The 24,472-nt window shown below is 31.2% G+C and overlaps 1 protein-coding gene across 1 annotated transcript in view; it reads right to left on the bottom strand.

Moving 5' to 3' along the window:
• Positions 1-24,472, bottom strand: part of LOC129981245 (transmembrane protein 145-like) — a 59,596-nt gene that overhangs the window by 23,617 nt on the left and 11,507 nt on the right. The window contains exons 3-7 of the mRNA XM_056092010.1: positions 20,835-20,909; positions 16,416-16,616; positions 13,374-13,455; positions 10,483-10,554; positions 7,650-7,799 (exon numbers count right to left, since the gene is read on the bottom strand). Of these exons, the coding sequence (XP_055947985.1) occupies positions 7,650-7,799; positions 10,483-10,554; positions 13,374-13,455; positions 16,416-16,616; positions 20,835-20,909 (580 nt within the window). The remainder of the gene's footprint in view (positions 1-7,649; positions 7,800-10,482; positions 10,555-13,373; positions 13,456-16,415; positions 16,617-20,834; positions 20,910-24,472) is intronic.

Genomic DNA, 24,472 nt, shown 5'->3' on the forward strand with positions numbered 1-24,472 from the left:
AGAGGAAAAAATATTTATTAAAAACACACCTTATACTGCAACCTTTCAAATTTGAAAAAATAAACCAAACTTTATATTTAAATCCTCGGAAATAGAAAAAAAGCAAGCTTAAAATAATTGAAGCCACAAAGAAAACGATTTGAGTTTGTATTTCAACAATGGAATATATTATTATAAACTATGCATAAATTGAATTTTAAAAGTTAATTGCAAATAGAAAAAAATTATTTGAGAAAGAAATTTGTATCATTAAATATATACAATATATATATATATATTTTAATTTTAATATGATGTAAAAAAGCATTTTTGCAATGTAATGTTTTCGGAATACATCGAGGGAAAATGTCAAAATTTCCCTTAATTTTTAATTAACTAAAATTCTAATTAAATTACAAAGTAAGTCAAGCCGAGATGTATATTTCCTACCTTCCAAATTATATATCTGCCAAGTTCGGTAGTTACAGATTAAACGATCTGACTTGATCTCAGCACCAACTCACACACTCATACATTCATCTTTATTAGTAGTAAATAAAATCTTAAGATGTTTTGACTAATGTAATCAATAAAATAATATTATTCAAGAGTTATACTCGGTGATTTGGTGAATTAGTACGCTGAAAAGATCCATATTTTAGAGACTGGTTACTTTTGAGATGGAAGACATACAAAGATATAAATAAATAACTCAGTCAAGAAATTATCAATTCCTCTTAACTAATAATAATTAAGAATGTGTATGTATGCGTGCTTTCTGTCTTTTGTCCCTCTATATGATAGGCCATTTTATCTAGATGACCATTTTAACAAAACTGGCACATATATAATTTGGAAGATGGGACTGTGGTGAATCGCATATAAGCCAGTAACAGCGCTTCTGCCCGAACAGCTGTTTTAGCAAAATCGGTTAGTTACTGGACTGCTAACCTAAAGGTCCCAGGTTCTATCCTCACGCGTCTCAAACCTGCACATTGGTGACCTCGGACGCTGACCTTCAACCTTCATACAGCTGTTGTGGCGCCATCTACTCGCAATCAAAGTCGCCAGACTCACTTGGCGGAGCAAAGTCGTCAGACTCACGTGACGCAGCAACCCCAAAGTCGCCAGACACACTTGGCGCTACTCAAATAAGGGTACGGCCCATTAAGACAACAGCTACTACTGAATACATCACCACTCAACGCAATATCGTTCGTCTCCCCTTCGCCTCACTGGAGGGAGAGTACTGTGGTGAATCGCATATAAGCCAGTAACAGCGCTTCTGCCCGAACAGCTGTTTTAGCAAAATCGGTTAATTACTGGACTGCTAACCTAAAGGTCCCAGGTTCTATCCTAGCGTCTCTTATACCGCTAAAGGACTATGCGAAATGATTTTAAGTAATAAAAAATTAAGTGATGTTTTGGCATTTTTTCAAAATAAATATATGCAACAATAACGTAAATATTATTGCATAAAAATGATTCATATACTATTTTAAAGATTAAAAAAAAGTGTCTTTGGATTATATAGATTTAATTGGGATGAATTCTTTTTCCTTAATTCTGATCTTGTTATAAAAAAAAAATTACATAATTTTTAACAATATTTTTTTTTATGTTACAGTACAATTCAAACTTTTTCATTTTTCAGGGTTCATTAAATATTTAATCTTATGATTTTCCTCTATTGTTGCAAGAAGATATAATTTTCCTGTTCATGTATATAGTTTTCATGAAGAATAAGAGAATGAAGTTACATTACCCCAAAAGTTAGAAAATAAATGACCACATGGTTATGTTTTTAAGGTCATGAAACTCATCTCTATTAAGAAGGTTCTTGTACGCAATAAAAAGAACAAGTGTAAGGCTTTTAAAATAACGTTATTTTAATATCTGTTATAGTTTCGAAACAAAAATATTTTGTTGGGAGAATCATTATTCACTAGAATTTGGACTAAAATGAAACACGACGAATATTTTATCCCAATTATTCACAATTAAATTGTGAATAATAGGGATTTCGTCACAAACGAAAAGAATTTACTTGTTTCATCTCAGATCAAATCGAGGAATGGATTAATGAAACTGAGATACTGACTTAAAATATGAAATGTGACATTATCTACAATTCTCATCACGTGATATAAATCAAATATGCAGCACCATTTTAATTTGGGGATAAACTGAGCATCTTTCAGAAAACATAAGAAAGCATACGCTAAAGTGACATACTATGTTAATTTTATTTTTTATGGCCAGTGACGTCATAATAATGGATTCATCACACATCGTATATGACTGAAAGTATAAGGCAACGTATCATTAATTTTTGGATGACATGTGCATTTGCATATTTCATGTGATTATGGCGTCATTTGATTGAATCCCGTTCGATGAAATTTTATTTGATTTCTGATTTAAGGAGAACATTTATCACGTTAATGATAACAAACATTTTATGAAGTAAGGTACGAAGGTATATCAAGAGCATAGACTAAAAATACATAAGTAGCAACTTGTAAAATATGATGTAACTACTTCTTGTAAAACTTTGGAGATGTACAGAGTTGAAAATTGGCATGAAATTATGAATATATTTGATCTCACAAATATCAGGTTCTTTCCTATTGATGGGTACCCACAATTGTTACGTTACTTAAATATGATCAGCAATAGTAGTCGAAGAATAGAGATAAGAATAAATATATCTGTCTTCAAGTAATGTCCTACTTTATGATACATTGGTGATAGATCTTGGGATCATAGTGGTCATGCTAAAATGTTGAAATTTCTAATAACCCTCGTAATGTAATTGAGGCATTGGTTGTTTTTATATTTAATTGCATTCGGTAAACTAATAGAAAATAAATAATTTTACTAAATGGAACATGGATTTAATCATCTGAGGGTTTTTTTAAAGTTACAAAGTTATATTACCTCAAAATTTTGAAAGTTTATTTCATTTCATCGTTTTATTGATATACTGATATCGTAAACATTTTTAATGGCCTCAAAAACTGCAAATGAATTACCAGGTGATATATTTCTTGCGAAAAGAATGGATGCTTTCATCAACGTGAATATCAGAATACATTATTCACTAGCATGATGGATTACGTGACATCATTCGATATCTTGTAATCGATATCGAATGATGTCTCATAACACAAAGCCTTTTTTTTATGAATGCGGTATCGTTTTCTTAGAATGTATTATGGTAGACTTACTAGACCTTGACAACCTTTTTAATAATTAATATAAAACGGAAACCTGTCTCGGAAATATCCAATTTCTAACTCTGGAAATGCGTATAAAAATGTAATGAGCATTTTTCTTTAATATCTTTTATTATTATTTCTATAAAATTTACGTCAGACGTTATATCTTCTCTTAATTGATGGAAAATTTTTCAAATATGAGGTTGTTGGTTTTTTTTTGGGGGGGGGGGGGCTAAAAGTTTCTGTGCTTCAATTTCTTAAGAAATTTATTACGAATATGAAGAATTTATCAAAAAAAATTGCTTACAAATTTGATACTAAAATTTTTTAGTAGAAATAAATATTAACATTTAAAGCCAACTTACATACTATCATTTAATATCACAAAATATATTTTCGGTTTTTTTTGTAGTTTATTTTATGATTTTTTTCTGATAAATTAATATTGTTGCTGAGGAAATACGATTTTGCAAAATAATTTGAGTTATTTTTAAAAGTGAAGTAAAGACAAAATAAAAACGGCCTCTCTCTTGCTACAAAAATAAAGAATAAAAAAAATATACATTAAAAAATAATGCATATTTACTTTTATATAATTTTATATATAAAATATTTATTATAAATTATTTGCTATATAAATATAAAATATTTGTTATATAGTTCTATATTTCGAAATATTTATTTTTTTCAAGTGTGACAATATATTTACGTAATGATATTTTTAAATCTAAATTAAATCTTAATTAATTTCTTAATTTTAATTTTCAATTAGCCATATTAACATCATTCTAATATGTTCTCATTTATTGGTCTAATTCCTAATTTTTTTTAATTATTTTTAACACACGCTGTAATAAACTGATTACTATTAATTTTCTTACGCTCCGAACAACAAGATAAAAATCTCTAAAGCTTACAACATTCTTTTAAAGATAATTAAGAATCCCTTTCTTAAGTGTACACAAGTCAAAGAAATCCCTATTTCATAGTAAAATCACTGAAGGAAAAAATTTCGGTCGCTTTGCTCTCATATTGCAATGTGAACCGACGTCAGTTTATCATTGCCTCTCTCCTATACAAATTAGGGCTCTCCCAGTTTCAAAAGTTTCTTTTTTTCGGCCACTTAAATGCTAAAATTATGTTTACTTTTATATAGAGATAAAATCTCTATTTAACGAAAAGTTAAAAGCAACTCACAACAGCACGAGATTGAGAACTTGTCCATCACTGAGCATTTAAATACATATAGAATGTTCCAGAACAATCCAATTTGAATATTTAAGAAAGTTCTAGAATCTTCCAGATCTTGGATAAACAATAGATAACAATTTAAATAAAAGAATCCCAGTCGTTGGATAAAATGCAGTGGCTGGGATTCAAACCACAGACCAACCAATCTTAAACGAGACATTCTGCCGACTGAGATACGGTGATTACTAGTTACCTTGCTTTATGCTGCAATATAACACAGAGTAATAAGAAGAGTAACAATAGCCATGACAGTTGAATGTAATATGTTTGGATTTTCTGTCCTAGATTCTCTCTAACGTCTCTCGTCCCTGACACTGAGGTCAAATTACTGCTTTTAGTTTAGCCAATATGGAAAGTATCTCTAGCTCAATAAATGACGTAGACTGTAGCTTTTTTCAACAGTTAATTTCAAAACTCAACAAAGTTGTATCAAATTATGATTTCATTAAAAACTAATTAAATTATTAAAAGCATTATAAAATTGCTATATTAGATCACACCCTCGCTTAGTAGGAGGAAAATGAGAACAATCCCAGAAAAGAAGATTTCATCTCCTGCTTAGTAGAGAAGCATCTATCCAGCACTCCAGCTCACATGAGAACCCAATCTAAACTGAAGGGTTTTCTCATTTCTTAGGGAGCTGGTGTTGCAAGTGAGCTTTAATAGAGGAGAAGATACTGTGGCGGATTGAATTGAGCGAGGATAGAACCTGGGACCTTATGTTTCGCAGCCGAGTAACATGACCACGATACAAAAGCAATTACTCGGGTAACGTAGATGTTAACTGGCTTATAAGCTTTCACCACAGACTCTTCCTCCAGTGAGTCGGAGGTGAGACGAACGGTATAGCTGTTGAGTGGTGATGTATTAGCTGTTGATTCTAATTGCGCCTGTAGCCATTTGAGTAGCGTCAAGCGTTATGGCGAGCGTGTGTGAGTGAGTGGTTACTGCTTCAAGTGAGTCTGACGACTTTGGGTTGCTACGGCCTTTTTGTGTTGCTGCGTCAAGTGAGTCTGACGACTTTGGTTTCCTGTGGGTAGATGGCGCCACTGTACGAAGGTTGATGGTTAATCGTCCGAGGTCACCAATGTGGCAAATTGTATTGAGTTAGGATAGAACCTGGGACCTTACGGTCCGCAACCGAGTAACATGACCACGATACAAAAGCAACTGCTCGGGTAGCGTAGCTGTTAACTGGGTTATAAGCTTTCACCACAATGCAATCTACCAGAGACAAATCAGGTGATCGAGAGGGCCGCTTAATTTTGAAGCATTCACTTCTCATACAGTCTTTAGCAATAGTATTCCTAAAGAGATTCTTGCACTATCATACCTAATGGAATGCTACAATACTTTGGAGTTTTGTCAAATAATTACTACGAAATATCTTTTGCTTAGATTGTCTACATGGATCTGCTTTTAGTTGAATTCCAGGAAGTATTAAGTCTTTTAGGGGTTTTCAAGCATTGCATATTCCCTTTAGGACCCCTTTTCGCCATTAAATTTTCAAAACCAAATATTTATTATCGATTTCATTTCAATTATTTAAGTAAGTAATTTTAAGTATTAAATATTAATAATAACTTCATATAGCAAAATATTTAATTGCAGATCACTTTCTAAAAAGTTAATTTCAAAATATCGGATATAAAAAATTGTAATAATTCATTAAAAAATTGAAATTTGAAGACAATTTTAAATAAAGTAGTAATAAAAATAACAAATCATTTCTTAACAAAATCAAAATAATATTCAATAACAGAATCGTGCATTTCTTAAAAATAATAAAGCCTCATACTCTTTTTTTTTTTTTTTTTGAAATTATAAAATAACGTGCATTTCATCTTGCAAATGATAATTAATTAGGAGTGTTATTGGAATAATGTTCCAAATTTAATTTACACTATACTTTATTTTAATTTGAATAAGATCGATTGCACGGCCTTTATAATTAAATGAAGGAGCAAAATTAAATAACTACCAAAATACTGCAAAAAAAGCACAAAAAAAAAAAAAAAAAAAAAAAAACCTCAAGTGTACGGGGTCTTCTAAATTTGTGTGACTCCCTGGGGATATGTAGTCTGTCTCGACTCATAATAAAGATGACTGCGTGTATATGATTATCTATGTGTGAGTGCATGTTTTGGCACTCTACAGATCAGATCATTTCACCTATTGCTACTAAATTTTGCCTAAATGAATTCTGAAGGGTGGAAATGTGCACCTCGGAGCAATTTTTTTTTTTGAAATTTTAATTACAACTTTAATAAATTAAAAAAGAGCGTGATTTTGATTTTTTTTAACTGTAACTTCCGAAAATATTCCCGTGCAAAAATATTTTTTGCACCGTTTTAAAGTCCAAACAGTTATTTTTTCAATGATACCAATTTAACTGCTTTATTTTTTTTAGTTTGGATTTAATTAAACTTTAAAATGTATTTCACAACCATACTTCTATTGAATGAAATCGAAATCCTTTTCAATGTTTCTTCGAATATTTGATTACGCGATTCATCTAAAGGAAGCCTAATTCAGGCTGTACAGTTGAAACCTTCGCAAAATTTACAAAATATAAAATAAAATTAGTTTTTGGAAATTTGACTACAGATTATTACAAATATTTTTTTGGATAAGAGGGAAAACAACTTATTCCAAATCAAAATTAATTAAGAATTACTTCAGTTCCACCACGTTACATTGTACGCTTAATTGGGCTTTAAATAATTCCGATTGACAAAAGAAGTTCGAAATTCTATCGATATTAATGGTATGACTCACATGTTTCTATAATCAAAAGTCAAATTATTTTTTAAACAATATATTATTTTAATTTTTGTGATAATAGTTTCTTCAAGAATTTAAAAATTTCTTTCATTTTCTTTATAAATATCCATATGTTTTAAATATAATATGTTTTTAATATTCGATATAAAAATGGATAAAAATATGTTGCGTTTATTTATACAAAAATATTTAATAAGTGGTACTCATACTGCTTCCGCTTTAACTTTCTTATTTATATGATTAATTTTTTTTACTGGATGAGGGTCAGTGTATTGTTAGCCAATGCAGCATTTAAGGAGAAGCAAACAAAAGTTTACATCAGGTAAGAGAGGTTTTATAACAGGTTTCTTACTTGCAAATAATGGTTCACTTATTTTTAAATGCCTGAGTAATGAAATACAGAATGCTACTTACCAAGAAGTTTGAGCTCGATTCCAGCCGATCCATCCTGCGCATATATTGCATAGTAGGCGCAAAGGAAGGCCAGTCCAGTGCATTCCAGAATCACCGAAAAGAGGTACAGTGTGTAGGTTCTGTGGAATAAGTGTCGAGCCCTCAGAGCCTCTGAAAATACATTGTATTGTCATTCAAATAATCATTCAGTGGTGTAGCATTAACAGTCGCATTGATGTCCCAAGCATAAGTTTTTAGGCGCCCCCAAAGACAGCATATGCTTGCATTCATTTTACAAATTTGAAGTCAGATATGAGTAGGTAATTGAAAAAGTATTGTGTCTTCAAAACCATTTATATTACTATTATTCTTGGCTGGTCCCACCAATACATCACTGGTATAAGGGCAGTTGTCCAGGGAGCTATATTCTTGATTGTGGTAGACAGGATCAGGCTAGTCTTACTCGCTTTCTTAGTGAGCACCGTGGAACTATGAAATATTCTGATGGTTCTTATCGCTTTGAAGTCTGCCCCAAGTGTTTTACGGAAAAGTCTTCACCTAATCACATTCTTATCTGTCTAGATCTCTCCCGGTATGATCTTAGTGACAATCCATTGTTAGTATTGGACTTCTTCAGGGTGGACTGGGACAGGGTTTCATAGACTTGAGGACAACAACAATAACATATTTATTACGCCACTGCATTCATTAGGGAGAAAGAAAAGCAAATGAATTATAGCAAGCTAAAAATTATAATTAATATTTAGTTTTAAAAGTACATTTTCTAGAATGGAACAGTAAATAAATATGATTTAATGCATTTTCATGCTTGCTGTTACTGCACTCCCATGTCTTTGAATGGATGTTGATTGAAATGCGCATACTCATAAGCATAATTAAACATTTTACATAATTATAAGCATTATTAAGTATATTAGGTACTTATTAGTATGATTAGACGTTTAACATACTTATCAGACATCATTATATTAATTAATCCTGAAGTAGCTTGTTTCAATAAAAAGTTTACAAGTGTAAAACAATATATCTATCAGTGATTAGTATTTTAAATTATATACAGGGTGTTTATAAAGTCCCGGACCCATTTTGATGTTTAATAACTCGTAAAATAATAAAGATATAAACAAACTTATGGCCTTTATTGATGGAATAACTCATATATTTTCCTTTTCAGGTTTGAATATTTTTACTTTTGTAAATATCGTCTGCACGTGTGGTTATTTTCAGATAATTTCATTTTCCAGTCTAAATATCTGTACTTTTCTAAATATTGTCTGCTTATTCATTGCATTTTTCTCTCTTTTGTTTTTGGCAACTATTGCAATGTTATGTTTACTTTTGATGTGTTTGTTCTATGTAGTACTTTTGTATGTGATGTTTTATTCGAGTGGATATTAAGGAGAATGCGTACACCACAAGAGAAAGCACAGATTTTATAGTGGTTCATAGAAATGAAATCGATAGTGCAAGCACAGAGAAATTTCAGAAGAATTTACCAAAAAGATCCTCCATCCAAAAACAGCATCTTGCGGTGGAAAAAGAATTTTCTAGAAATTGGAAGTATCGAAGATAAGAAACGTTCCAGACGTCCTTGCACAAGTGATTTTGATGTTGAGCGTGTCAGAGAGACATTTTTACACAATCCTAGAATATCTGTGAGATCAGCGGCAACAGAATTAGATATGCCAATTTCGACGGTGTACAAGGTTATTAAGAAAAAATTAAGACTGCATGCATACAAAGTTCAAATTGTTCAAGTTTTGGAACCGAACGATAGGCCTAGAAGGATGGCCTTTGCAACAGATATGCTAAGGAGGATAGAAGATGCTGCTGATTTTCTGAAGAGCATAATGTTCTCCGATGAAGCATCCTTTCATGTTTCTGGCATTGTTAATCGCCATAAAGTGCGCAAATGGCTCTGTGGATGCCGACATGCTTGTCGCTACCTGGCGTGAAATTCACTATCGACTTGATATTCTCCGTGCGACGAAGGGGGCACACGTGGAAGTTCATTGACAAGGGTCATGAAACTTTTTGAGTCTATTTAACCATTTATGTTATTAATTTTAATCTATCTTTATTATTTTATGAATTATTAAACATCAAAATGGGTCCGGGACTTTATAAACACCCTGTATTTAACTGCATATTTCTGCCTTTGAACATTGTACATATATAAAAGCATGATTAGACAAGTTGATTATGAAGAAGTTTGTTTCAATAAATAGTTTATAGTAAAAAACAAATCTTAATATAATTAATTTTATGAATTTTTCCTTAAATTAATTTAATTTTGACAAACTGAGTATCAATAATTACTATATATATATATATATATATATATATATATATATATATATATATATATATATATATATATATATATATATATATATATATATATATATATATATATATATATATATATATATATATATATATATATATATATATATATACATACATACACACACACACACACACACATATCATATAAACAGATATATGGTAATATTCTTTCTATGTGTTCAACTCTCATTTTTCTACATTCTAGTTAAATTTTCCCCAAATCATACAATTCTGATAATAAATATGATTATTTCAAATTTGATTCTTATTTTAATGAAATTCTTACAGCAATATTTCGTACAATTGGTAAATTTCAAAACATATATGAAATAACGTAGCTTAATGGTAAAAGTATTTATCTAAGCCACTGTATGAATTTTATCGAAATAGAATTGCTAATTTCAGCACCGAGTGGCGGGAAAACGACAGCTGGATTAATAATAACAGAGAGCTGCTTGGTTGAAGGAAATATGAAACAACTCACGTGCTTCGACAAACGACATCAAAAGTAGCACAACGTAGAGGACCAGAAAACAAATGTCCGTTTGTAGAATGTCTGAAAGAGGAAAACACAGGAATTACGAAAAAGCTTTTTCGAGTAGGTGTTGAGATTATGAAAAGGAATATTAAATAACGTAGGATTTATATGCAGAGTTATCATTAAATAGAATAAATGAAATGCGATATGTGATTAAAGAATGTCGATTTAGTTCGAAATAAAGGGTATTCCAAAGTTAACGCAGTATTAGAATTTGGCACCATTCGTGCAATAAAGTGTTGGCAATCCTATTTAAAAAAAACCATTTGACAGCTGAAAGTTTAAGGTTAGTAAAAATGGAACTTCACTCGATAGAACAACGTGTTTTCATTGTTGAACAATATTTGAAAAACAATTAAAGTCTGGCAACCACGTGTGATTTCACAGCATTTGATTTCTTTTTATGGGGTTATGTGAAGTCAAAGGTATGTGCTAGCAAGCCCACAAGCACGGAGACATTGAAGGAGGAAATTCAATGCCGCATCAACGAAATTCAGCCACATTTATCCAAAATGGTTATGGAAAATTTCGACAAAAGAGTGCGTATGTGCCAGTAAAGCCGTGGAGGCCATTTACCTTATGTGTTATTCCACACATAACCCTATCCTGTGCACTTTATAATTCATCTAAAATATAAAAATCTCATGTCACGATATTTGTGTTCGAACTCCTCCAAAACGGCTCGACCGATTTTCATGAAATTTTTTATGTGTATTTGGTAGGTATGAGAATAGGTCGTAAAGTATATTTCACAACGCTAGGTAATTAGGGTGTTCCTATCCACGTTCACCGTACACTGAGGAGATCAATGCTTGCTTGAAATCATCGCCACTGTGACGTAATGTTGAAAAAGTCCAGCTAAAAATAAACACGCGCATCGAAATGCTACAAGATCCATCTGCTGACACATTCTCGGACCAATTGTTAGATATCGGTGATGGAGAAGTTGCTATCTATGAAAATACTGATGCATAAAATTGCCCACTCATTTCTGCACTATCGTTGATTCGCAAAATGCTCTCATTGACCGCATATTTCCCGATGTACGCACATAATACATAAATCCTGCGTGATGGCAGAAAGAGCCATTGGGGCAGCAAAAAATGTGGACGTCGACAATTTAAACTTCAAGATACAGCAGTCGTTGCCAAGCGACTTGATGTCATACAAATTGATCGATACAGTAGCGATGCTAACGAAGCTGTAAATTATCCAACAGAGTTTTTGAACTCACTGGATTTGCCAGGCATATCACCACACCTTTTACGACTGAAAGTTGGATCTCCTGTTATTTTACTTCGGAATTTGAACACACCATGGCTGTACAATGACACGCGATTGGTCATTAAAAAATTGATGAAAAACGTTATAGAATACTCCATTTTGAATGGTGAATTCCGAGCCGAAAATGTTTTGCTGCCACGAATTCCAGACGTGCCAATCGAATTCAAGCGCGTTCAATTTCCTATTAGATTCGCATTCGCAGTGACAATCAATAAGTCGCAAGGCCAAACGATGTCTGTTTGCGGCTTAGATTTAGGCACATCGTGTTTTCCACACGTGGCATGTTCTCTCGTGGGCCAACTATCGAGCTTATTTGTGTTGGCTAAAGACGGACTGAGAAAAAATGTCGTACACTCAATTGCTCTTGGAAATGAATATTGATTTTCTTTATTTCATTTTTATATTTTAGGACAAAAAATATATTACTTTTTTTTACTTTACGTTTAACTTTTAAGAGATCAAACAATGTATATGTTCGTTACGTTAATGAAATACATTGTATTGAGAAAATGAATGGTTGGTGTTTTTTCGTTTTCATCGGCGATCATCGTCTACAGTGCTCCATTCCAGTTTATGTCATAGATCATATCCCTACACACTTACAATACATTCGTTAACAACCTAAAAATTCAATAGAAATAATTTATAAGGCAGAACAACATTTGCCGGGTCAGCTAGTAAAATTATAACAATTTAAAGAAGAAAAAAAAAACTGTGTTTTTTACTTAATTCAAATCTTGTATTAACACATTGTTCTATCTTGTAATGTTGCATTTGTACTAACCCTTAACTACCCGCTGTGAAATGATTTTTGAAATAGGGTAAAGTTTTTTTTTTTTCTAAGAAGCTTAAGTTCTAACACTTTACTGCACGAATAGTGGGAAATTCAAGTCTTGCGTTAATTTTGGGACATCCTTCACACAATTGATTTCCATATACATCATTGATCTTTGGTGGAAGTAAGTCTCAAACATGTGACTGATCTAAAGACCAGATTTAATGATCAGTCCACCTCATACTGGTGTTATTTACCCCCTGCAATGATGGGAAGTACTTCCTACGAAAAGAGTTATACTGTGACTGTTGATGGCCCTTAAGATTCAGCCTTAGTTCCGGCCTATGCTGCCGCGGCGTCCGGTGATTCAAAGTTTTCGATGTGTTTGAGGGCGGATAGTCTGGTCGGCTGTACGCAAGAAGAAGAAGTCATAGTTGACTACTCTGACGCGCAACATTGCAACATTACATTAAATCCAAGCAAAGTTACATTAAATCCAAATTATATTACATTGAATTCAAAGACGAATTGTTAAGCTTAGCAGCAAATATGATTCCAAACCTGTTCACCAATTATTATTTTTCCTTCATCATGAGAGGAAATTAAAATCGTGGGAAAGTTTCGAGTGTTGGTAAGTTCTAATATGTTTTCCCAAAAATCTCATATTTAAACAGATCGAAAATAAAGTTCAAGAGAAAAACAATGTGTCTCGTTTGTATTCCAAATAGAAAATGGAATGAAACAAATGTATTATAGTTAGTCATATAAAACTACTTACACAATTCATCAGCTGAAAAATGTTTAAACCACAAATTGTGCTCATCGTTGGTCATAGTAAATCTGTACCTCAGAAATAACCCCTGGAAAAAATTAACATAGCTTAATTACAAATTTGAAAAGATATAAAGTAAAAGTTTCTCAAAATAAAGGTCGAGCTATTGGGCCTCATATATGAATTTTGGAGTCATTTGCATTTCGTCATTATGATTCTATTAGATTTCTCCATATTAGAAAGCCCCATTGATTCAGAAAGACATTCGATTTAGAACATTTTATCAAACTTCTTCAAAAAATTTTAATATTTTACTTAAGTGATATGGTAGAAAACAGGTTGAAAAAAGAAAAATTTTCATTTTTTCGCAAATTACTTCTCATAACAAATGAATATGATTGACGCTTACAGACACGAGCAAAGACGAGCTTTTCCATAGAAAAACTGAATATTGCAAACACTTTTTCGTGGCAGGTTCCGAGATTACTAATTATTATCTTTCAAAAATTAAGGTCATTTATGTTTTCCATCCTCCTAATAGCCCCGATTTAGCATAATGCGATTTTTTTCTCCCGAATTTGAAGAAATACGCCGAGGTAAGCGTTTTACATCATGAGAAGCAGGGATAAAAGCTCCTGAAGCGATCTTAAAGAATGTATAAAAAATGATTTCCTGCATTGCCTGTTGAAACCTGGAGAAAAATCTGATCAATGCACTGCATGTAATAGAAAGTTAGTTGAAAAAAAAAACATCAACATTTTAAAGTTAAGTACCCGTAATTATTATTTACTAATTTACGATCATTTTTTATTGAACAGCCAGAGGAGTTTACAGTTTAAAACACCGGAATGATTTTAATTTTTTTATCATAATTTGTAGTTAAAATTTGACTATTATTATGGCATACCTCTATTGTTTTAAAAACAATGAACTATTTGATATTCGTAAAGTCTGAATATGTTACATGAAATAATTTATCAGGAAAGACAAAATAATGCAATCGCTTTTTGACGAACATAAACCTAATATGATTTTCCTTTATATTCCGCAAGATAAATTTATAAATGCTATGTAGAACCTTGCTATTCAACCCACTGACAGATGATAATGATGCAAAAAACCAGAAAAGATCAATATCATCTTTCTGTCTATTCTGTCTATTTCTTCTGTGAAACACATTAGGAAATAATCAAGGCAGATGGATTAATTGGATGGATCGGTTGCCTAGGCAACTGTGCATGGTTAGTCGAGAAAATAAATTATCTAAAAGAAATTACTTCAATAAAGTGGGCAAAAGTCAAAGTGGAATTTACTTTGGGGATTAGAGTTAATTTTTCCTCTCTGGTTATATGGTAGTTACAAGATTCCAGGTTAGTAATGAATAAAGTGGGACTTCTGTCTGTGCATATGTATTTTTAGTTTATTTCTGGTTATAATTGTGTATTTTCAAGCATAGTTTCAACTATAAAATATGTTCATGTTGTCTATTTACTTGGAGCTTATATTGTCAAAAGAAAAAAACACTATCATCATTCCTACACAAAAATAAGTTCTTCTTGTTGTTTCTTATGGCACTTGCCATGGACAAACCCGCTGTTCGAAGACAGCCGATTTTAGCCTGAGGGGGAGCGCCTCTTGTTTCTATAGTAGCGCCATCAAGGGCCAAGAGAACGACTTAGCTACACACACGTCACAGCCCTTTTTACGGGGCGGGCTTTATTAACGCATTTCATTCACGCACCCACAGATCGTAATTTAGACCTGAATCAGAGAACGATCACCCCTGATCCAGTACCACTCTCGACATGGAGGACTTTGTGACCACGACAGATTTAACGCGCGTCAGCCACCAAGCACGCGGGGAATCTTCGGCCTGCGGGGTTCGAACTCGCAACCTAAGGGACGCGAATCCGACGCTCTACCAACCAGGCTATCCCGACCTGTAAGTTCTTCTTAAAACTGCTCAACAAAGGAAACAGTTCGTTCAACAGTGTAAATCATGACTGAAGTAATATATTTTTAAGCATTATCATTTACACATATTTCAATATTAAAATATTATTATAGAAATAAAAATGTAACTAATAAGAATATAAATGATATAAGAATATGAATAAGAATATAAATGATGTATTTATGAATACTATGATGGAGTACAATGCATCGAAGAAAAATGACGTACGTAATTAATAAAGAATTCATGGGATTTTTAGTGATCTTCAAAAAATGATTGTCATTGAGTAAACGTAAATATTTGTGCATTGCAAAAAATATTATTAAAACTTACACAATAATAAATAAGTACGATGATTTTTAAATATATATATATATATATATATATATATATATATACAATAAGACATCTAATCTACATCTCCTAGAGCAAAAAGAAGTGTCACAAAATTTTGATATGCATAAAAGTTAAGATAAAAATGAAAAGTTGAAGACAAAAATTTGAATACGATGCGAAATTCTAGTCCAAAAAGTTGTAACATGATAATGTTCTAGGCTTTATTCATCTATTTTTGATTCACTTTTTCAATTTATTCTGGATTATATGGCAACGATAATGTGCATACAAAAGAAATGTATTTAATATCACCTCAACTCATGTGAGTATAAAGAAACATAGTTACTAAAATAAAGCTATGTATTGTTGTATTGAATAAAAAAAGAAACAAAATTGTTATCATTGAAAAGTATATATTTTGAATTTTAAAGTAAGGTAAAAGTGTTTTTTGCGAGATAAATATCTATATCTATCCTCGTACATTGAGGTAAAATATTGAAATTTTGATTAATTTTTAATTAAACATCTGCTTAAAAGTTTGAGAAATCCTTTCTCATTGAGCAACTGTTATAAAAAAAAGTAACTAAATGCTTAATGTGATAATTCAAGATCAAATGATCTGTCTTTTAGAAAATTTTGAACGACTGTTTTCTTCGCGCTTGTATGATACTTGCCTAAGAACAATGTAATTGTTTAATAAATGAAATGAAATAAAATCAATGTAATTGTTTAATAAATGAATCGAAAGTAAGTGTCACCAAGTTGGCGTCGCAGTTGCTGATGGCGATGAACCACCATCTCTCCCGACGGGATTGGAATGTTCTGCGACTGTGACAATGAAGCCATCCGCTCATGCCCTCCTCCGTGCTGTCGAAGCACCCTGACCGGAAGGTCGTCTCATTGAGGTAGATCACCTGACCGTTGGGCACGAACAGCACTGACTCCTTCTCCCGGCAAGTCTGTTGAGGAAAAAGATCTTTAAAAATAGAGATCAAAGATCTTCAAAAATGGAGATCAGAGTTCTTTAAAAATAGAAATCAGAGATCTTTAAAAACGGAAATTATTATTTTACCGATTATGAAAAGAACTATGGGAAATTGAAATATGGGATAATGAAAAGAAAAAGAGTATAGAAAGAACTTTCGGAGGCGTTCTTCCATCAACTTCCTCTTATGCTATATATATCTCTCTCTATTTAGTTTTATATCGTTACAAATCTGTAATATTGTTTCCCTGTGCAGTAAGTTTAATAGTAAAGATTAGATATTTACAGGTACTTATAATGAATATCACGTCAGTAACTTCACTCCCGATCTTGGCGACACACTTAATGGTTCAGTGGCAAATTTAACATCATAAATGCAAATAATTAAAAACTACAAGAATTATGGCGATATATTTATTAGGATCCGAGATCCGCCATGGATCTTATTGAATCGATCTTACTAAAAATTGCATACCCTGTCATGAAGAGTATATAAGCTAAAGCGTTCTTATGAGCTTTGATTTTCTCTTTAGAGTACTGATCACAGAACAAGCTCTCTAACCGTGTATTCTGAGCGATATTAGTGTTTTCTAATTAGCGATTTTCTATCTGCTCTGGTTGTGAATGAAATGAAATTTGAGGAACATCCCAAGGTAGAAGAGATGTAAAATCTATCGGATGGATTTGCACATTTAAAAGACCTGAATAGGCAAGTAATCTTTTCAACCTCTCGCAGAAAGGACGGATATTAGAGGGACTAACAGTGTCAGTCTGTCAATACGAACAGGAGCATTCATGTCACAGATAAGATGAATGACATGGCATTGCTGGCCGAAAATATATTGAGCACACAACTTTTTGCAACGCAGATTTAGCGGCAATTGGTAACAAATGACATATAAGTTGTGCACAGGGGAAGTTCAGAAAGCTACAGAACAGAATCTAAGGGTGGTATAATATATAGTATCAATTGCTTTAAAATACTAGTAGGTTCAGAACCATACTTCGTATCTATAATCAATACGTTAGAATATCATGGATTGGTGGATGCGAAGTATAGATGTTCAAGCTGCTCCCCATGATAGAGGACTGTAGCAGATTTGAGATGCGCGGGGGATAGAACCTGGGTCCTTGTGGTTCGCAGTCCAGTAACATAACCATTATATTGAAACAATTATTCAGGTAGAAGAGCTGTTAACTGGCTTATATGCTATTCACCACAGACTCTCCCTCCAGTGAGTCGGAGGTGAGACGAACGATATGACTTGTTGAGTGGTGATGTATTTAGCTGTTGTCCTAATGGGCCTGTACCCAGTTGAGTAGCGAGTGTGTGTGGTTGCTGTTGCTGCTGCGCCAAGTGAGTCTGGCGACTTTGATTGCTGCGTCAAGCGAGTCTGATGACTTTGGTTGCGGGTAGATGGCGCCACAACAGCTGTACGAAGGTTGAAGGTTCATCGTCCGAGGTCACCAATGTTGCGATATGTGAGGCGTGAGGATAGAACCTGGCACCTTATGGTTCGCAGTCCAGTAACTAAACCATTATGCAAAAGCAAATGCCTGTGTAGCGTAGTTGCTAACTGGCTTATATGCTATTCACCACAGGACTTGCAAAATATGATCACACTTCTTCCGTGGGTAAAGGATATGAGGAAGGTAAATGAATTTCGATCAAATATCACTCCAAAAAAGCGTACCCCATCACCAACAGCTACACTAATTCCCCGGATATTGATTACAGGTTCTGGGTGGAGGTTTCGTTTTCTACAGAAATGGACAAAATGGTTCTTTTCAGAGGAGAATGGGTGCCCTTTCTCATTGCACCAATCTATAAGTTTATTAGCAGCTTTCTAAATTGGCGTTCTATTAAAACCATACTAGATATCTGACAGGAAATCTGTAGGTCATCAACAAACAATGTAGTAGAAATAAATGATGGTAAAACATGAAGAATTTGGCTCAAATGAAGTATAAAAAAGGGTGACACTCAATACACTTCTTTGAGGGACACCCTCGTGTTGGATAAAAGATTAAAATAGCGTTTGACTAATACCAACACGGAAGGTTTAAATTTGTAAAAAAAAATTGTAAAATAAATAAATAAAATGAAATTAATTAAAATAAATAAATAAACGATTGGAATAAATGAAGTTTTAGATCAAATCTATGGATTTTTCATTTTACCCCATACACTACTAATTAAATCCGTATATTATATAATATTTTATTCAAATAAATAGACAATCAATGGGTAAACGTTTTAAATACAATTAATTATGTAAAAATATAAATCTTTCAAGCATGTTACATAAGCATGCTCCAATTCTGCAATGCAGCAGAATCATTTGGACTCGTGCCAATGTTTCAAATAACGCACGAAGCCTTGGCCACTTCAAAATAAAAGTCAGTGCCCCTAGGGATTAGAATATTTCGTGAGAAAATCGTTGTTACGATGTATGATTATTGAGTACGAAAAAGTTGTGCATATGTTAAAGGTTTAATAACAGCTATGCTCTTAAAAATAAGAAATAACATTAAACTTGATTAGATGAAATGGTCTTTTAGTGACTTTTGCCGAACAATTTAGTGATAACTAAGCGAAAATAAGGCCTTTTAAACTTCAATTTAAGAAATTTCGCATGACTCCACCAAATACAAAAAGTTTTCCTCAACATCACGTTCCTATATTAGTTCGAAGAAAAATAAGAAATTTTTATTTTACTAATAATAAGTAAAAATAAATAGAATGACTTTTAATCTTTTACTTCAAACTAAGACGGTTTTCTGAATCATTTTATTTATTATTAGTGAACAATTATTATTGAAGGTACTTCATTTACTGTGTCATCTTGTCGCTCTATGGAATTGTAAATGTTAATTTAATAAATCTTGTACTATAAGAAGACAATAAGAAATTGATAAGTGAAGTGTATAAAGAATATCTCAAAAATAAGCATTGAAACAAAAGAACATTAGATGGAATCATCTTTTAGTGAGTTTAAGGTCTAAATTAAGAAAGCTAACAAGAATTTTCCTCTCGATTTTACATATACATGTAATCCATCCGAAACATTTCTGATGTTATACAACATAGTTCAGAGCTTGATTTTGTCATTTTCTTTTTTTTTTTTTTTTGATAAAAAAATATTATTTAAATATTCATGCGCCTTCATTAAACTTAATGCATATTTCGCCATTTTCACTTTCCTATTATTTTCACTATTTTTGCTATGGACTCGATATTTATCGAATACGAAATAAGCATAGAGAAAGTATAGTAATTGTCAAAAATTCCGAACTCGAAATTTGACAAATCTCCCCATTTTACGCCTTCCTGATTCCGAAAAACATGTTTTTGAAATTATATACATCTTTGAATATGATTAAAAAACGTTTTGAGTTATACAGATGAAATTTGGTGTGTGATATTTACTCTAAATTTGTAAATTTCTATCAAATTGTGTAAATGAAATTCATTTAGAGGAGGTCTATATGGCTGGCTGTTTCGGGTGCAAGTTAACTCGATAATTACCAATCGAAAAGAGTTAAATGGATATAATTTGGTATACAGATTTAACATCTAAAATATAGACCTGTTTCAGACCCTTTATTTATTTATTTATTTTTTTATTTTTTATTTTAGAACCAAATTTGTCGAGGAGTTGATCATCTATAGATTTGTATTTTCACAAACGCGTAAAAGCGATAATTCAAAACCCAGAGACTTAAATATGTATAAATTTGATATGCGATTTTGTAACTACAGCGGTAATTCTGCGCCAAATTTTGGGGTTAATCATTCAGAAAAAAGCACCATAATAAACATTCGATTTTCTAGTACTTTTGTATTTACCGCATCCGGCCATAATCGGCAAAGATTACACTCTATTACGATCTTTCGTAAATATTTTTCACCAACCACTAGTATATGGTTAATAATCCACAAGTACATTTATTAGAGAATATACGAGAAAGTTTGGGAGAGACTACTCCTTTCGGATTTATTTAGTATTGCCTTAATTAAAATCCTACTGAAATGGAATGCATTATTTTTAATGAATCATAAATTAAATTGCTATACTTTAATATAATGATTTAGAAATTATAATTTTATTAATTTGCATGATTTGGCCATTCATTTCATGGTATTGTTTTATTTAGAAGCTTAATTTATAATAATATGAATGTTGCTTACCTTGTTTTTCTTATAAACGGCTGGCCACTGATTTTTTTCATCATAATATAACAAAATATTTTGCGTTTTGAATTCCTAGAAAAATAAATTACATAATAATCATAATTAAAAAAATATTTATAAATAGCAATATAAATGATACAATTATAGGAAATCAAACTTTTAAAGCTCTCTTATTTCCGCCTTTTCAAAGAATATGAGTTATTACTGATGAATTTGCAGAAAAATGTTATTTATGCATACAGTTTACATAGATAAAAATGCAGGAAAATCTGAGCAGAACTGAAAAAAATATTGCAAAGAACTCGAAAATATTGAAGTAATGTAATTTCAGAATATGATTGTTTATAAGCTGGGAAATGTCTTCTTACCTTAAAAATGGTGAAATCTAATGAGAATACTTAGATGTTTTATTAGATTACAATAAGCGTTAGATAAAAACAGATAAACTGCATTTAAAAACAGGCTTTCTTCCATACCATTCCATTTATAAATCGTAAAATGTGAAAGCATTTTAAAGTTTTTTGAATTTAAATTAAAACAACAAAAGAAAAGGCGGTGATCTGCATCAAAATTTTTTTTTTTCCACATCAGTTCTAGATCCAAATGTTTAACGAATATCAATTATATAAAAATAATCATGATACATTTCTATAAATATTTTTTCGATAAATATCAGTCGACTTAAGTAATAAATAATGTCAAACATAAATACCTGAAAATTGATTAAAAAAATTACATTCAGATGTAAGAATAAGAATCTATTATATAAAAATAATCATGATACATTTCTATAAATATTTTTTCGATAAATATCAGTCGACTTAAGTAATAAATAATGTCAAACATAGTGACCTGAAAACTGATTAAAAAAATTACATTCAGATGTAAGAATTTCTTACACTAAGCAAGAATCATACTTCCAATCATCAGTTGTCAAATATTTTTCCTCCCAAGGTAGAATGCATACCCATGTGCGACTACCAAATGACCTCTTTTCTATAAAATCAGCCAAAAATTTTCTGTTTATCATATTAAAATTTTTTTAAAGCTTTTTCAAAAATAGTCAAACTTCCAAGAATTCACTTCTTAATGGCTTCCATAGGCAAATCTGAAACTCTCTTTTTAATAACAATTCCGAAATTTTCATAAAATCCCATTTTAACATGTTGCGTGTACAATTAAATTTAAATGATTCATCTTAACGATTTTTGTAAGAACGCAAACGATAATTTAAAAAAAAGTTTACGAATTCTTCTTAAAAATATTAGTTTAATTAAAATTCTTTTTTAGCAACACTGAGGATTAATTTGTCGCACAAATAAATTTACTTTTTTTCATATAATTTTTTACGAATTAAAAAGAATCTGATGAATCAATATTTTAGTAATTAAGAGAAGGTTCATTTTATTTTATTTATTTTTTTTTATTTTGTCGTACTTGGTTGACATATTGGATTTCCTCGTGTTGATTGTTCTATTGTTCTTTTTGTTCATCCCTGTGACCCTGAGTTCTCATTGCTCCTGGTCTTATCTTTCATATTTTGCCTAAATATAATTTTGTATACGTAACCTTTTCTCTGTGTGTGTGTTTTATATTTTTACGGATTGCTATGCCTGTCCAAAAATTAGAATCTTCTTTATGTGAAACTCCTGGACAAGTTTTATTCGGAATTCTTCTAGATGAGGACAGTTAGGCAATTTGTATATTTGCTTGATATGTATATGCGGGTTAACTTTCGTTTTACATAACTTTCGTTTAATGGAACATTTTGCATAACTTTTGTTTTTACTTTTTCTCAGCCAATACATACTGTTCATCATATGGATTAATATCTGAACTCGTATAACTGTACTTTAAAATTTGGTGAAATGTGATTTGTGTTGATTATAAATTTTTTGTATCTTCCAAATAGAAAAAATGGCTTTCAGTCCTAAAATGGAACATTCCACCAGAAAAATTAAGGTTCATCTTTAGGAATGTCAAAGTGTGTAACAAACATTTCTCTGATTCCTCTTTATTCTATGTTAAAAATTATTAGTAGATAAAGTCAAAATCTTAGATAATCACACATTTTTTTTTTTTTTTTTTTGCATTTGAAAGAATATAATTATATTATATCTGAGTTAAACTGGCCAGTAAATGATGTATTTCAATATTTTGTAAAATTACATGAATTTTTTATGACTAATTTCCACTTATTTTATGGAAAAGAAAGAATAAATAATTTGCTGGTGTTTTGTGCAATATAAACATGGACTTTTTTGATAATCATGAAGAGCCAAGGAGAAAGTGCAATTTTTTTTCTTTTGTTAGGATAATGATAAAACAAAGTAAAAATGATGAACTGTGATTTGAAACCCAATTTAATTGGAATGTTCCTTATTTGTAATATTTTATTATGTATGCTCAATAAATTTATTTTATAACATCTTAAGTCTGACATTTATTATAACAGTTTGGTGCAAAGCTAAGTAACATTTTTTCTCTTATGGTTACAAAAAATGATAGTTAACTTTACAAATGAATTTTCTTTACCATAATTACATTCCATAAATTTTTATATCTTCAAAAAAATGCATGAGAAATTAGAAAAAATGAATTTATTACTTTAATATATTCTGAATAGATAATACGAAGTTAAATTAATATCCTTAAAAAATAATTTCCTAGGGTAAATTTATTAAAAATTATATTTGAACAAAAAAAATTTTTGAGAAAAGAATAAGAAAGAATTAATTTGAAAAATACTTTATACTTCTTAAATTTTCTTATCCTCGTATTTTAAAATATTCATTATCTACAAAAGGGATAATTATTTATCTTATTAAGAGATAATTATATCTGTTTATATATATAAAAAAGAATATGATTTTATTTAAAATAAACTTAATCCTTTTTAAATGAAATTTTCACATGCTTTAAATTATTAGTTCTCTACAAAAAGTGAATCTCAAATAGTGAGGAAAAGAATGCTGGATTAGAATTTTTTGATAATAGTCATGGAGTGGATTATTCACACAGATGAATGAGAAGCAAAACTAGCTTAAAATTTCAGTCCGTTGATATCTAAAAATTAAGTACAAACTCTACTCCAATCTGTTGAAAAAAGTCGAGACTCCTTACATTGATGACTAAATAGTAATTCTAAATTAACAATGCATAAAAAAAATTACGGCTGCTGCTAAATTTCATAATTGTCGAAACATGATAAAAATTTAGAAAAAATAACGATAGCAATTGCAAAAACTTTTTACATCGTTGTCATGGCGACAGGCATCCTCTCATGCCGTGATGACATCACGATGACGTAATCCGGTTAGTTCAATTCGGGAAGTTGGTGGCGCTACTGTCTATGGGAAGCGCAGTGTTAAAAAAGTTGCCATTAGCGTCTATGAGAGTAAGACCTCTGTTTTTCTCCTTCGCTGTGACTGATGCAACATAAAACTAGTTTGAATTTTGGTGCTAGTATTCAGATGAATATCTGAGTTATTAACTGCTAGATAAGAATAAATCATTTTTTATTGCAGTAATCTTATCTTGTGACTTCCTTCAAAAATTTAATTCTACGTAAATATTTTGATATAAAAGCTAAAAAACAATTAAAAGAAGAAAACATATACAATATAAAACTAATG

Source organism: Argiope bruennichi, chromosome 1, assembly GCF_947563725.1.
Source record: "Argiope bruennichi chromosome 1, qqArgBrue1.1, whole genome shotgun sequence".
Classification (NCBI taxonomy): Eukaryota; Metazoa; Arthropoda; class Arachnida; order Araneae; family Araneidae; genus Argiope; species Argiope bruennichi.